Source organism: Medicago truncatula, chromosome 4 (genome assembly GCF_003473485.1).
Source record: "Medicago truncatula cultivar Jemalong A17 chromosome 4, MtrunA17r5.0-ANR, whole genome shotgun sequence".
Classification (NCBI taxonomy): Eukaryota; Viridiplantae; Streptophyta; class Magnoliopsida; order Fabales; family Fabaceae; genus Medicago; species Medicago truncatula.
This window is the reverse complement of record NC_053045.1, coordinates 55574493-55591367: the sequence shown is the minus strand read 5'-3', so window position 1 is coordinate 55591367 and position 16875 is coordinate 55574493. Positions and strand designations below refer to the sequence as shown.

The 16875-nt window shown below is 29.1% G+C and overlaps 1 protein-coding gene across 1 annotated transcript; it reads left to right on the top strand.

The window, feature by feature from the left end:
* Positions 1–10458: 10458 nt before the first annotated feature.
* On the top strand, positions 10459–12419 carry LOC25493962 (auxin-responsive protein IAA28). Its single transcript, XM_013602644.3, has 4 exons — positions 10459–10781; positions 10888–11129; positions 11262–11343; positions 12136–12419. The coding sequence occupies exons 1-4, from the start codon at positions 10531–10533 to the stop codon at positions 12185–12187; spliced, it is 627 nt and encodes a 208-aa protein (XP_013458098.1). The 5' UTR covers positions 10459–10530; the 3' UTR covers positions 12188–12419.
* Positions 12420–16875: the final 4456 nt, after the last annotated feature.

Here is a 16875-nt window from a genome sequence, read left to right as displayed (position 1 = left end):
AAACAACAACATCCCAATTTACTTCCTCAGTTCATATAGGTAAACCCCTTTTGCCTTTTTCATATTTTTTAAAAAAAGTTGTTAGTATAATGTGTTGGGATGTTGTTATTTTTTGTCTTCCTCCGTTCGGATTTTTATCTCTCTTACTTTTATTATTTTTTGATTTATATGCATCAACTATTATTGTGAATTTTGATCAATAAATAATTAAATACTCCTCGTTTTATTAAAAAAATTAAATACTCAAAAAATAAGAGAGATAAAAAAAAAATATATATATATATATATATATATAGTACATTATACACTTTTTTATAATATATATCCCATTAAATATTCATATTTTCCATAATATAACTATGAAAAATGCTAACAAGTGCTCTTAGGATATTGTTTAAAGATTCAAAAGTAGTAATTTTTACAAAAAAAAAATGTGTAGTTATGACTTTTATATATATTTGACAAGTATTTAAAAAAAATCGTTTTGAGTTTCTTAAATAATGCTCTTAGAATACTTGTTAGCAAAACCCTATAACTATATAAGTCAACCGACTTGGATTGGCTTGATGGTCTTGATTGGCTTGAGACCTTAAAGTGTGTTTCTCTCAAGGTTTCATGTTGGATTCTCTCTGATACCAATTTCGAAGGGGTTAGTTTGACATCTTCAAAAAAGAATATAACTAAGTCATTTTAGTACCTCTAAAAAAAAGTCATTTTAGGACACCTCTTGTAACGCCATATTTCTATTAAAGTGATAAAACACGCGAATAATATAAATATTCAAGAAATAGACGCCACGTCATCAACAAAAACCAAATCAACATGCATATATAAAAATTCTCAACAGTCGCAGCGGATATAAACCATACACCTCAAAAGTATACATGTCATGATATCAAAATACATCATCATAAAAAATTCTCCAAATCTCGACAAATGGGAAAATCTCCACAACATAAATAAATCCAGAGTAAACAATCTAGAATAATCATAAGACAGACATCCTAGATCAGAGCCTACCCTAAGACTCTAAGGAAACGATAACGGAGATAGCTTCCGATATCCAAGCAACTCACCAAAAGCAACTAATCATGCACTTCGTCTACCCATCCATACAGACAAGTAGGTGGTCAAAACCACTAGGGGGGTAAGCTTTACATCAATCATAATCCACATAAACAGTTTGACATAAATGAATCAAATCAAGTATCAATTAATTAAACATGAGCAATTAATTTCCATATACACATTCATGCAACAATTCCAAATATCACAAGTATGCATTCATCAAACACACTGATCATCAACATTCTTCATTCACATGCAACAGATAAGACTCATGCCAATATGATATGCGCCTAATCCCAAGACATATATGCATGTGGTACCAAATAACCCCAAGGTCGTCACCCATGATGCAACAAAAACATCATATGTAAGATTTCACACCCGTCTTACATTATCACCGAAGTAAAAGAGTAATCCTCCTTTACAACATCAAGACTCAACATGACTATGATGCATGGACATACAAGCAAAGACTTGACAATGCAAAATCACCTCATAAATATTCAACAACAATATAAAGGATAACCTCCAATTATATTGATCACCTCGACAACGATTGCATTATCAAGTATTTACGTCCACACAACAATCAAGTTATAATTCAATTCAGAGTCATCGTCCAATTGTCATCATAATATATCAACATCAATTGATATATAAACATTAATCAACATCAACCATATAATATAGTTCTACCACTCCAAATACTTCTCACATTCCAAGTAAAGAGAAAATGCAACACCTTATGATAAATATCATATTTCACGCCTAAAAATTCATTCACATATCTTCATTTAATCATATAAGGCTAGTCCCGAAAGATTTATAAGGTAATTGGCTTTAAAGAATCGTTCGACAAAGTTCGTATCAAGTGGTAAAACGGCCAACATTGATAATTTTCAAAACAAGGTAACTTACTCAAGTTGAAAAACTCACAAATCAAACTTAATCAATCATGTAGTCATGAGCTTAAGCCACTTACGAACTATTAAGCATTAGTTCAAAAATTAGCCTAAGTTCGTATGAGAAAATCCCAAGTTCACATTTTCCACTTTCCCACCCGAAAATCAAGTTTGACATGATTAAGACATTTAACCAACTTTACAAGCCTTGCCTAAGTCCAGAGGGACTGTAGGCCAAACTTGTAATTCCTATTAGTTCATCAAAGTTCATTTCCGACAAAATCCGAAATTATCAAAAGTTCAAGTTTCATCCCAATTAGAAAATCCCAAGTTTGAATGAGTAAATCATGTTTCAGTAGGTTTAGGATTTTAAAGAAGTATTTTACAAAGCTTGGATTGGTCCCCTAAAGCCCGGAACAAAAATTAAAAGTTGCTGAAACTAGGCTTGTTCGCTTAAGCAACCAGGTTCCATAAGCTTATAGTAGTTGTACGCTTGTTGTTCTCTTACCGGTTCGCTTAAGCGACCGAGTTCCAAAACTCATTGTGATTGTTCGCTTACGCGTTCGCTTAAGCGAACAGTCATCAATTCTGCAGAAAACTTACGGGTTTCAACCCTTTTTCACCCAAAATTCTCAATTTTGATCTCCCAATGCCCAAATATGTTTTCAAAATTTGTTTACAGGTCTTAGCACTTAAAAGGGCTCTCAAGAACACATCAAACATGAAAACAAATGCTATTTAAACATAATTCACCAAATCAACTCATTTTTACAAAACCAACAACAACAACTTATTTCACATCATCAACTCATGATTTATGAACACCCAAGCTATGAATCATCAACAACAACATCAATTAAACATGATTCTCATCACAATTCAACAACAACATAACACAATTCAACAATTAGAGCACAATTCACACTATATCATTTTCACATACTATGAACATACAATTTCACCAACAACAATTCAATTATCATCAATTTCATGTACTCAAACATATCATCATAACAAGAGCACGAATTACAACAGCTAAGAGCAAAATAATCACTTATTCAATTAAGCACTTAAGCATGCAATTAGGGGAAAATTACAACTAATTGATTATGGTTGAAATCTAACCATCTTACCTCAATAAGCAATAATCCTAGCAAAAGTTTCAATTTAGCTCCTACAATCTCTATTACCTCTTGGGTCTTCAAGCTTTATCCCTTCTAACCCTTTTCCTCTTCTCTTGAACTTTCTCTCTCTACCTCTCTAAAAATCTTATGAAATGAAATGAAAACCTATTTTCTCTAAAGACAAGGGTTTATATAGGCTCCTCTCCAATGATCTTAACCCTAATGTCTCTGTGGGCTTAACCCACTCATTCACAAATTCTAAAATGTTTCTACTCACTTAACGGTAAAATAATAACAACAATCACTTACCGGCTCCTAACTAATTACCACACTAGTAATTTAGTAAAATAATGGTTCTCACTTGAAACACTAAAAATAATCCTCACCATGAATTTACTAAATTACCCTTACTCACAAAATGACTAAATTACCCTTCTAACACGAAAATCCATTAAAATGCACCCGACGATAAATAATCACACACAAGCACATAAAAACACATATTAAAACAATTAAAAATAATTCTAGCGAAAATCGGGTTGTTACACCCCTCGATATTTTGTTATAAGTTGTTTTGACATTTTCACAAATATCAAGAAATGTAGTTAATTTTGTATTGAAAAAAGAAATTATGAAAATTTTTACAAAATTATCATTTATTAATGATATGGAAAAAAATTAAAAAAAAAAAGAAAAAAGATAAACTAATGAACGGTAAAGGTTATGATATAAAAATACATTATTAATGAGTTTTTCTAATTACACCCTGTTTAATCATGGTTGCATCCCAAAATGACAAAATTACCCTTCCATAAAATTTAGTTTTTAAAAAGCATCTTCCTTTTTTCTTGGTTACACCCTAAAATCCCTCTTCAATTTAAGTAGGTCATGTAAACTTACTTTCAGTAGGTCATGTAAAATGAGTTTAAATGTACATACTTAAACTCAGTTTAAATAGATCATGTAAACCGAGTTTAAGTGTGCATTTAAAAGTTCAACCTTGTTCAATGATTCTACGTAATCTCAGTTTAAGTATGTACAAACTTATTTTAAGTAGGTCATGTAAACTCAGTTTAAGTAGGTCATGTAAACTGAGTTTAAGTGTACATCTAAAAGTTCAACCTTGTTCAATGATTATACGTAATATCAATTTAAGTATGTACATGTAAACTTAGTTTAAGTAGGTAATGTAAACTGAGTTTAAGTGTACATACTTAAACTGAACTAAATTTAAGTAGATTATGTAAACTAAGTTTACATGAACCTACTTAAACTGAATTTAAGTTAACCTCAACAATGTAAAACCGAAACTGTCGTACAGTGCAGTTGAACAAGAAGAAGAAAATTGAAACCAACGTTATTGAAAAAGAAGAAAAAATTCACTTATTTATATGCAATCGAGTATGAATGAAAGATGTTTTGATTTACTCTTTAATCTTCCATAAAGATTAATTGAATATCAGGATTGTTTGATCGTTGGTGGGTGAAAGATAGTAGAATTTTAGAGTGACAATAAATGAAATCAAGATTTTAAGAAAATTTATATAAAAGGACAATTTTCGATATTATCAAAAACTTTTTAAAAAAATTGGGTGTAACCAGAAATATATAGGGTGTGAATAGAAAAACTCATAATGCATTGGTATTATAGTAATTTATAATAAAACAAGTATTTTTAATAAAGTGGCTTATAATAAAATATGGAGTAACACATAATTAAGAAAAACCTAAATAAGTTCATTGAATTATTAAAAATTGTGAATTAGTAATATATAAAGGTATGCCAACATTTGTCAAAAAAAGAAGTTCATCCTAGCAAGTGTCATAAAGACAGTAAAATCACCATTCATTAATGATTTAAAAAAGATCAATATTCAAAAAATAAAGGGCAATAAATAGTTAAGTATATAATGATTGAGATATGTAATATTATCGATGCAATACAAATTCGTTAAAAACAAAAAGGATGAATCTGTGAACAAACTCACAACATCCATGTTAATAGCATAAAACGGCAAAGTACATAAACCTACAAATATGACTATATGAAAATCACTTATGAAAATCACTGAAATAGTTATGCTTCTGGATCTGCAACGTTGTTGATGCCAAAGTCATTGGTTGGATCTGGACTTGATCGAATTTGATCTAACAATCTTATCTGAACAAATACCTGAACAAGGGGGAAAAACAAACAATGCCGTACAAAGACGACAAACAAAACATCGTCGCACTAAGACGACAAAAACCTAATTCGATGTGAAAATCACTTATTTAAATAAAAAAGCAGGAGAAAAACAATGTAGAAGGGTGATTTGAGGTCAAAAATTGACTCTAAACCATCCCTCTTTAATGGAAGAAGAAGAAGAAATTAGAATTTTAGCTGACCGCTCACGAACTGCCCACTTTTGTAACGAATATTTAATAATCTTAAATGTGATACAATATGAGATTAATAAGGGGGTGGTTTTTTTTTTTTTTTTATTCCTTTATATTTGCGACATGGATGGATACGGCATTTTTTGGAAAGTAATTCCATGGTTGTTGTCTTGTTGATTTGTTCTCTTTGTCGAGTTTATATGTGATGTCTAATATGAAAAGATAATTATGTCGTTTAATTGTTAATTAAGATATTGTCTCGCTTAAATCAAATTAAGATATTGTCTCGCTTAAATCAAACTCTAGTAGTGGAACTTGTACAGACAATCGGATCTTTCAGGTGAACGTTATCATGTATGGATTCTTTTTCTTTTCTATTTTTTATAAAAAAATGCTTAGATTTATTTATTTATGGGTTAATAATGTTTTTCACTCCTGGAATATATGTCATTTTCGGTTTTCGCCCCTATAAAATTTTCGGTTTGATTTGCACCCTCGTAAAAATTTTATTTTCTGAAAAACACCCTTAATAGGCCATTTTCAGAATTTTTTTTCAAGAAATTTTGGTTTTTGAATGGCCTATTAAGGGTGTTTTCCGGAAAATAAAATTTTTACGAGGGTGCAAATCAAACCGAAAATTTTATAGGGGCGAAAACCAGAAATGACATATATTACAGGGGTGAAAAACACTATTAGCCCTTTATTTATTTATTTTAATAAGGACAAAACTTAGGTACAATTCTTTAGGTGCTTTTCATATGATTTTTAACTAAAAATATATCTTGTTTAGAGATAACAAACTTTAAAAAAATTATGAATTTAAGAAATCACGATGAATTTAGTTAAAAATTATACGAAAAGCTTAAATTTTTTCCTTTTATAAAACTAACATGCATAGATTTGATTTCGCTTACCAATGACTTCTGAGTTATGAATGATAGTGTGACCAAAAAAATGACTTATGAATGAAATGTTATTGAATTAAGAAACTGACTTATGAATGAAATGTTATTGAATTAAGAAACTTTGAGACACCCGCAACCACAAACCCAATAAACATGGTGTTTTTTTTTAGGTATAAACATGGTTATTTAGTCTTCTGGTTAAAAAAGAAGTATATCTAGTCCTTTGTCCGTACTTTTCATAAACCATTTCAAATTTGAGATTCTGTTACACAAAACACACCATTTTTATAAGAATATTTTTTACATAAACTAGTTTTTAAGTTTTTTTTTACAAAGCCAATGAAAATAGGTTTTAAGTTGATAACATATACTCCTTCCGTCTCACAATTATTGTCTCTTTAACATTTTTTTCTTTTTCTTAAAATAATTATCGTTTTACAATACCAATGCATTATTTATTATTTTTTTTCCACTATTATACCCTTATTTATTGAATTTCATCCAACTTAACTACTCCACCAACTACAATTAATAAGAGTTTTTTAGTAAATGCTACTAATTTTACCATTGAAATCAACACAATTAATCATTTCCTTAATAATCGTGCTCAAACCTTAAACGACTAATATTGTGAGATAGAGAGAGTAACTTCTTTTTTTTAACCAATTTGAGGTTGGTCTTCTGGTTGGCTTTAGATCATGGAGTGTGCTTATATCAAGATCTCATGTTTGATTCCCTCTGATGCCAATTTTGGAGGGTAAGTCCATACAGAGTTTTGTTATGGCTTAGAGCGGGGCCCCGCAAGTGGACGGTGGAATTGGTCTCCTTAAATTAGTCGGTCCTTGAATCAGATACCGAATTTTAAGAAGAAAAAAATATAACTTTTTTTTTGTTGTGAAGCTTAACATATAACATTTTATTAATTAGATAATATAATTTCTCAGTCCCTTAATTGAGTGTGAGTGAGAAGCATGAAGAAAGTTGTGAAAAGAAAATTGGGAGATTAGTCACTTTAGTTCCTGAATAGGAAATGAGTCGTCACTTTAGTCCCTGAAATTTATCAACAGAGTCTACATTCAAAGACTGTTTTGCAATTTATCTGCATTCAGGGACTAAAGTGACTACTCATTTCCCATCCAGGGACTAAAGTGACTAATTTCCCAAGGACATTAAAGTATAAAAAGAATGACTAAATATGTTTTTGGTCCTTATAAAATTGGGAACTTCCGAGTTTAGTCCTTACTTAATTTTAATAGGTTTTTTAATCCCTTAAAAAAAATTACTTCTAATTTTAGTTTTTGTTACAACAAAGTTTGTTTAATTATCTTTAAACTCTTAAATTTTTTAACGATTTTTTGAGACAAGTTTAGAACAACACTATGAAAGGTTCATTTACTAAAATTTAATTTTTTTTAACATTAAACAAATTAAATATGAATTTTTTAAAACAGTAAAAATTAAAGATAAAATTAACAAAATATGGACGTAGAAATCAAATTTTGTGATAATTTTTTGCAGAGGAACTTTTAGTAATAAATTAAATAAATTTGAATTGAGGAGGGACTAATACTGAATGCATAATTTTTTTTAGGGACTAAAAGAACTATTAAAATTAAATAAGGACTAAACTTAAAATGTCTTAATTTTATAGGGATCAAAAACATATTAAACCCTAAAAAGAAAAGATAAAACATATATGACGTGGGAAGGGAAACGTGGAATGGTAAGAATATGATGGGGCCAGCAGCAGTGAGCTCCCTTTGATTTGACTACAAGCTGTTTCAGCTAACTCATCAGAATTGTACCTGCAGATATGCTTTCAATCTCTGTGACATTGTGGCCCCACTTCAACACATCCTACAATTTATTTGTTTCACTCCCTTTTCAGGGGCGTGTATGCACTCTCCCATTTAACATCCAAATACTAGTAACTTTGTTATAAATATTTCATTTGAGAGAGAAAAAAATATGATATGTTATACATACATAGTGGTAATAATCGTAAAAAAATTGAATATTTTTTTATGCGTTTGGATGATGTTTAGTAGCAATCGTTATGATCATATAAGATTTTGGATTATTTTTTTAAAACCAAAATGAACCGCAAAAATAAATATTAATACTTGCTTATTCTTTTAAGAGTATTATATATTGATTTTTTATGTTGCTTGTTGATTTTTAATCTTATATATTGCACTAATTTAATCGATATTATTATTATTATTATTATAATTATTACTTCGTATGTTTAAAAAATAATCGATAATTTTTATACTGTAATTTTAACATTTTAATATATTTTGCATCAAACATATTACTTTACCATGTTTGTGTAATATTAATATTAATAAAAAAATTATATTCTTCCAAAAAAACATATGAAGAGTATAATTATATTCACCATTAGTGTATGTTGTTTTTCATTTTTAGAAGAGTCAAAATTGATTTTAGAAGTATGCCTTTAAAAAATAAATTGATTTCAGAAGTATGAAAATAATGTTCACATGTTTATAGTACGCAGAGGTGTCAAATGGGCTGGCCCGACTATATAAATGGGTCAGCCCGACCCGGATTGTGGGGGCCACGGACCAGTCCGACCCGACCCGTTTATTTTTTATTTTTAAAATTTATTCACTTTTTTATATATTAGTCACTCACCACTATTTTTTTTTCCCTAAAATATGATTGGATGAACATAAAAGTGTAAGTAATTTTTACATTAACATTGAATATTAATGAAACTCTATATTATTCATTCAATTAAATCAAATTAATAGTTTATATACTTTAAAATTTTAAAACTTTATCTAGAAGTCCTAGCTCAACTGGCAAAATGCCGAAATTGTTAGGCCGGATGCCATGACCGGGGTTCGAACCCCGGTACCTCCACTTGTGTGTGTGAGTTTATAATGACTTTGTCATTTCGTCTATCTACCAAAAAAAAAAAAATTTAAAACTTTAAGCTAAATTCATTCATTTTTATTAAGTTTATTGATTTAAATATTTTTTTATTGATAAATTTTAAAATAACTGATAATTTTTTAAAAAAATATACTATTTTTTTTAACAAAAAAATCCAATTATATAGTAAATGGGTCAGCGGTCCGGCCCAAATTTTGTATGGACCAAATGGGCTTGGGCCAAAAAAGCCCGAGTGCGTTTTTGGACTAGTTTTTTAGGCCTGGTCAGGCCCAAAAATATGGGCTTTTGGGCCGGTCCGTTGACCAGCTCATTTTTTACAGCTCTAATAGTATGTATTTGGTTCCGCATTCCTTATTGCAAAGTTGTGTCCAAATAACCTTTTCACTGTAATTTGCTGAAGCAACAAATGCAGGCTTCTACGTCAAGTTAAAAAACCATCGAACTTTTGAGAAACATGATACAATATCAAACATATGCTCAATTCTCTATAATTGTAAAGCTAAAAATTTGAGATAGTTTTAAAATTAGATTTTACAGTTAAATTTATTATCCAACTAAACAATTATACATTTGCTTATGAGTTAAACTAACTCATTTTCAGGGCAACATAAGAAAGAAAGAAAGAAAGAAAGATTAGAATGCGCGTGAAGTAGGAGGGGGTGTATAATGATGCTTTTGAAGTAAAGAAGGAAGAAGATGGAAATGGGTCGGTAAAAAGACAAGCATCGATACGGACACCTTAACTCAATTTCCAACATCTTGTCTCATACTCACAAGGCTTCCCCTCACTCTAGTCTACTACTATTTGTCCCTCGATCTCATTTTCCTACTTGCAATTCAAACCTCTATCCTCGGCTATTATTCTGTCGGATCTTGTTAACGAGTGTCATTGGAACACTTTTTAAGGATCTCAAATTTAAAAAATATTATTAAAAAAAATTAAATATTATAAATTTCAATGTATTGATTATATATATTTTCATAAAAACTTACTATTAAAAATACTTAAAGAATGTCTCCGGATCCTCGTTAACATTTCTCTATTTCTTCAAATTTATTTTTTATCTATATTCACATATTAATGAATATAATTATCACAATACTAGTACAAATCTAATCTAATAAATTATGTCACACGAGTCACACCCTTCCACTGCATTAATAAATAGCTTTGTTTGTTCTCTTTCTCTTCTTATTGTTGCATAATAGCTTATCTCTCTACAATCACATATGGAGCTTCATTTGGGTCTTGCTCTCTCCACTTATAATAATTCTCATGCCTACAATATTTCATCTACCAAGAATCACTTCCCTTTGAACCATGACAATAAGAAACGAAGATTTTCTCAACTCTTGGAGCATGCAGCAGAAACAACCAACCTTCCCACTCTTTCTCTTCTACCATTAACTCCTGGCCACTCAGATGATCATGATCATGATGATCAACACTGCTCTCACAGCTCCACTACCACTATCACCAAGTAATTAATATTATTAGTTACTCTCCAATATTCAATGTTAGTACTTAGTAAATTAACAATATCAATATGATATATGATTGAATATTAATTTATTTGATTGATTTAGGAGCAATGAAGATGATGAAGAAGCTCTTGTTGGATGGCCTCCGGTTAATTGTAGGAGGAAGAAACTTCGTTGTAATGAAAATGATGTTGAGGATCACGTGGTCCCTATTGATGGTTCTCATAATCATAGGAATTACGTGAAGGTGAAGATGGAAGGTGTAGGAATAGCTCGAAAGGTTAATCTTGGCATGCACCATTCATTTCATACTCTCAATCAAACTTTAATGGACATGTTTGAAAAATGTACGTACGTCTTATGTATGTTGTTTATTCAAATTTCTAATTAAATTTCCAAGTTAATAATTAGTACTACTAATTAGTTGAGGTATGTATAGTATATGCACGGCATTAATTCATGCAGTTGGAAATTAACAGGTGATCATGATCAACAACAGTATGAACTGGTTTATCAAGACAAAGAAGGTGATTGGCTTCTTGCTCAAGATATTTCATGGAGGTAATTATCATTAATTAGTGCAAGCTAGCTACTCCTTGTATGACTAATTATAAACATTCAAGGAAAAAAGATTGTCTCTAGATATAAGTCATATTTCAAATTATAAGATGTATATATTATTTTAAACATGATCTTAATTAGTTTGCATTAAAATGTGTTAGGAGTTGAGAGGATGGGTAACTCACTTAGTTAAGTTTAGAGATTAAAGGAGATATAAGAAGTAAAGGTCTAGAGTTCGAATCATGTCAAGGAAGAACATATTAACATAACGATTAACTTACTAACATTTGTCATTTAAATCAAGTAATTAAGTCGCGAGCCTTTCTCGCCTAATGGACTATCGGTAAGACTCTTCTCATGTGGTTAGGTCCTAGTTAAGTCATAGAACATGTTACATATAGGCTAAATTAAAGTACACATTGTTAGGTGAGTGAAGCGGAAAAAAAAGTTTGTCATTGAGTCAATACTAATAGGGTGAAAGTCTATGTGTACTAGGCATGTCAAGTTTTTTTGGTTGAACCCTCGTCATGTGTTTAACTACTAACAAAAAGTCAATTTTTATTTTTGAAGAAACAAAAAGTCAATATTAAATACATCTATACGCAAGATTATATTATATTAGTACTACTCAAAATAAATACTTTAATTACATTACCAATTTTTTTTAATATATGTGAAATATGAAATGAGGGTTTATAATTAGGGAATTTTAAGCACATTGTCTCTAACAATTAAGGGAATGTATGTTCTAGTGATTTATGTTCTAAATAAAATTTGTGTGTTTGGTTGCAGAAGTTTCATTGAGTGTGCGCAACGCCTCAAATTGCTTAAGAGCAGGGGATAGATAATTAAGTCAACACAAACCATCTTTCAAGGCTTCAAGTTCAACTTGCCAACGTTGTTTGCTTTGCTCACCTTTAATTGGAAACCCAAATATTAATTTAATTAATGGGTATTTTTTGGGTTAATTTGTATCTAAAAAGTTGGATATATGGAAGAGTATACCAACTTCTGACTAAGTTGCTTTTGTATGAAACATGATATTTTAGCTATATATAGTAAGTAGTAGTTCAATATTTTTTGGCTGTCCATATTTCTCGGTCAGAATTCATATATGGTGGTTTTTTTTTTTGGTACTACATATTCTTTTTTAATGTATTTTTTGGTACTGCATATATGATGGTCTATGTTATCCTTAAAAAAATTGTGCATATAATTTAATCAACAATCAATAAAAATTAAATTTATTCATGCGGCTATTTTAGTTGTTGAGTAAATTATGCACGGTTCTTCATAGGGTACCTAGCAAAATCTTCATATAATAAGCATTTGTTGGAAAGAGATTTTCATGAGACAATTTCCACAATAAAGTCCGTGACATATTGAGAAATATCGACGAATGAAGGAAACAATATAGTTATACTTTCTCCGTTTCGAAATGAGTGTTTAGTCAAAAGAAATTGTTTTAAAATGAATGTAACTCTTAGTTTCAATGCAATAATATTTTTTTTCTTTTCAATTGTACCATTCAATTAATACTATATACATTACTTTTAAAGTATTATTTTTCTTTAACGAAAAACAAACATATAGTTGATTAGGATAATTTGGTAAAATAACATCTGTCTTTCTTTTAATTAATGTATTTTTTAATATGTGTGTAAAAATCTTAACGATATTTATTTTAAAATGGATGAAGTAAATAATTTTGAGGTATAGACGATAAAATAATGACATCATTAAACAGTATATTGAAAATTTTGCGCAAAAAAAATATTGAAAACTATAAATACTATACCATTATTATTAAAATAAGTTAAAGACATCCTGATATTTACAAGTTCTTTACATGTTTTCATATATGCCAATAATGTTGCTAAGATTTTTGTTTTTCATTCACAGCACTATAAAAAAAATATTAATGTTATATCATCATGAAAGTTGAAGATCATCACATTGTACTTTGAAGAATTACATAAGCACATTTTAGACTATATGTCACCAACAATGAATTCGTTCAAGTGGTAAGAGATTTGAACTCTTTTGGTATGTGATTAGGATTTCGACTTATAGCTCATAGATATGGAAAGAATTTAGTTGAAAGGGGAGAATCCACCTTATATGCTTCACAAATTATGTGACGAAGATCAATCACCATTAAGAAAAGGTGGAAACTTGGTATCATATAATGGTGACAAAAAAACATTATATGTTTTTGTCAAAAAAAAAACATTATATGTTAACTCAAAATCTTAAAACATTAATATGTATGTGTCAAAAAAAATTTGACAAAAGATATGTATGTATCGGTTATACTTATTTTGTATTTAATGTGAGTCTTCTTATTGACATTTCACATACTAATAATCTATTCTCAAGTGTCCATAAAAATAAAAAATAAAACTGATATATTTAATTGGTTGGTTACTTCTAAGTAGATAAAAAAAAAATGAGAATTGTTATTCTCCTATCTCTTTTGCTCATTCTTATCTTACGTGAGTTAACTTACACTCGACTATTTGATAGAAATTAGCAAAAATGAATAGGAGAAGAGCAATTATCGTAAAAAAATACTATATTGAAAAATTAAATTAAAATTATGGGCCAAGCCCAAGCATCTCGTGTGCTTATGAAAAACTGAAAGTATTCGAATTTTAAAATATAAGACTATAACTTTTTCCACCTTACTACCTACCTTCTCACGCGCCTTATAAAATTTTCAAAAATGCTTATGGATTTCCATATTATAAAATCCCAAAACATCCAAACTGTATTTGGATTTTATAATATGAAATATGCTTATGATTTCAACAATCAGAATATTTTTGATTTCAGCAATTTTGAATTTTGCTTTTAAAAACAACAAAAAAATAAAGTAAAAAAATGATAAAAACTTGACAAATAAAATCATAAAAATATAAAAATACCATCAAAAAATTCTAAAAAAACAAATAAAACTAATGCAAATTTTTTCTATTTTTATGAGAATATGAAAAATTAAAAAAAATTAAAAATGAATTTAAACGATGGAATTTTGGATTTTGAGGGACGGAGTTCCATAAGAAGTCTCTTCTAGAGGAGTCTTGATCCTTGATTTTTTTTTCTTCTGATTTTCTGGGGAAGTTTCGGAGCAATCTGATCAAGTAGCCCGAAAACCGAATTTTTGACTAAGAATATCTAACAATGACCTAAAACATAAGGATGAGATTTAGGAAGATTAATATGGTCCTTAAACTAGTTATCCATGTTACAAACAGACTGAAAATTTGGGCTAATACGATTCGAATTATATAATATGAATGTTTTTCCCCTGAAAAAAGATGTTTAGGGCGTGTTCCGATTTTATAATCCGAAAAAAACAAGGAACGCTCCCTATTTTTTGAGGTTTTTGGATCATAAAATCCAAATATGTGAAAAACTCTTTTTTTTCACGCCATAACAAATGAAAAACTCAGTTCGGATTTCAAAATCCAAAAATCTCAAGGACATTTTCGAAAGAAAAAAAATAGGGTGCACAAAAAATATGTATGTTGAAAAAAGTAATAGTCAAAATATAAATCTCCTTAATAATGTATGCACTCCTCCTGTGTTTTGTTTTTGTTTACTCACCCCTATGATTTTGAACTGTTGCTAACTCACCTCATTTATATGTTTTGAACCCCTCTTATGTCAAAATACAATTTCATAATTAACCGGGGGGGATAAAACTATTTTTAACACACCCGGATTTTAGAATCTGAACACTTGTTTTACATGATTCAAACCCCTCTTACGACAAAATGCAATTATTCGGTTATTCCAACTCATGGTCTCACCATTTACAATGATGTTATATATCTAACCTATACTGATACATAAATGCAATTATTTAATAGTTTAGGGGATATTGATCATTACCTAAGCTTGGTAGCTTCTCCTCTTCTTATTTTCTTCCATTGTGATACACGATACAGAAATATATATTGCTTATAGTAATTGCTATTATTTTCCTTGCTTGTGTTAAATACTTGAGTTTGAAATACCATCACTGTTGAGCTTCCAAAACACCATATCTTTAGACTCCCTTTATCAGGAGCATTCAAATTTAGCATGGAGTTGATGATATATATTAGAGGCAAAACATCACGAAAAATTTGCAAATTCTAAACTCGCTGCTGATTTACAAAATATTGGTTCCTAAAAATTATTTTTTTAGAGATAGGTCCCTACAATTTGCAAATTGGTTCACTAACTTTTTGAAAACTTTTAAAACTCTTATATTGGAAATATCTATGTTGACTAACAGGGAGACAGTTTGTCTATCCACAAAATATACTGCCAAAATTGCGACTATTGTTTAAAATGCGATGCGATCGAACCAATCACAAATTTTATTTGTTTTTTATCACAAGAATTTTTTTTTTATTTTTAGAGGTTTTTTACTACAAGAATTATCATTTGTTGTTTTAGGAATGAAAATTTTTTCAAGGCAGCGAAAAATTTTAAATTTAAATAAACTGATAATATTATTCGACTGAATTGTTTTTTTTTTTTTTTTGTTAAATATTTTAATGACTAAAAATTCATCTTATAGATGAACATACAAGATTACAAGAACTCCAACATGATCGAAATAATTTACTCTATTAAACCTAATGAGAGGTTATGGCGTTCTGCTATCATTTAACTACTTTTTTTTTTTTTTTTTTTTTTATGTTATCATTTATCAATTTTTTTGAGCAAAATCATTTAACTACTTAATCTGTTAATCATTGATCCATCTGACAAATTAAGAAACCTACGCGACAATAAGAATAGTTTGTCTCTCTTCTCTATCAAAACTTTTTTAAAAAAAAAGATGTTTATAATATGAGAGATATTAAAATAACACAATGAGAGATATTAAAATAAATAATGAAACTAATTGATAACACTACCGTAATTACTTATAATCTGTTGAACTTCAACCAAAAGTTTGTCAGTTATTGTGATCATATTATTCAGTTGCAAAATTCCTAATCTTTATACTCTACATACATAATTTGTATCTATAACTATGGTTGTTATCTTGTTAAATCTATCTCTAAATTCGTGGCTTGATACTCTTTTGGCTCATTCGATATATTAAGATTATAAAATAGATTGAGAGATGCAGGCCGCATAGGGAGGAAACTTTCGTTTCTTGAATCCTTCCGTATCCTCCGCCACACCAACTAATTCTTATTTATTTATTTAATTAATATAAGAAAATACTATTTTTTTTATGAATAACATATACTCTACATGTAAATGTATAGGCTAATCATAAAGTTTTCAATTTATTAAAATCACAATATATGAATTGAAATTTAACGTTGTTAAGTTGATGAAATTAATCAATTAAATGTTCTTATAAATATTCAGAATTTCGTTCATAGTCTTTTAGAAGAAAAAAAATTATACCTTTTCAGTTTTTGTAACATTTTATGTTATCATTTTTATCGATCAAAGCCACTGATGAAGATTTTATCGATATATCATATCATATATACATTTTAAGTAGATATGATATGA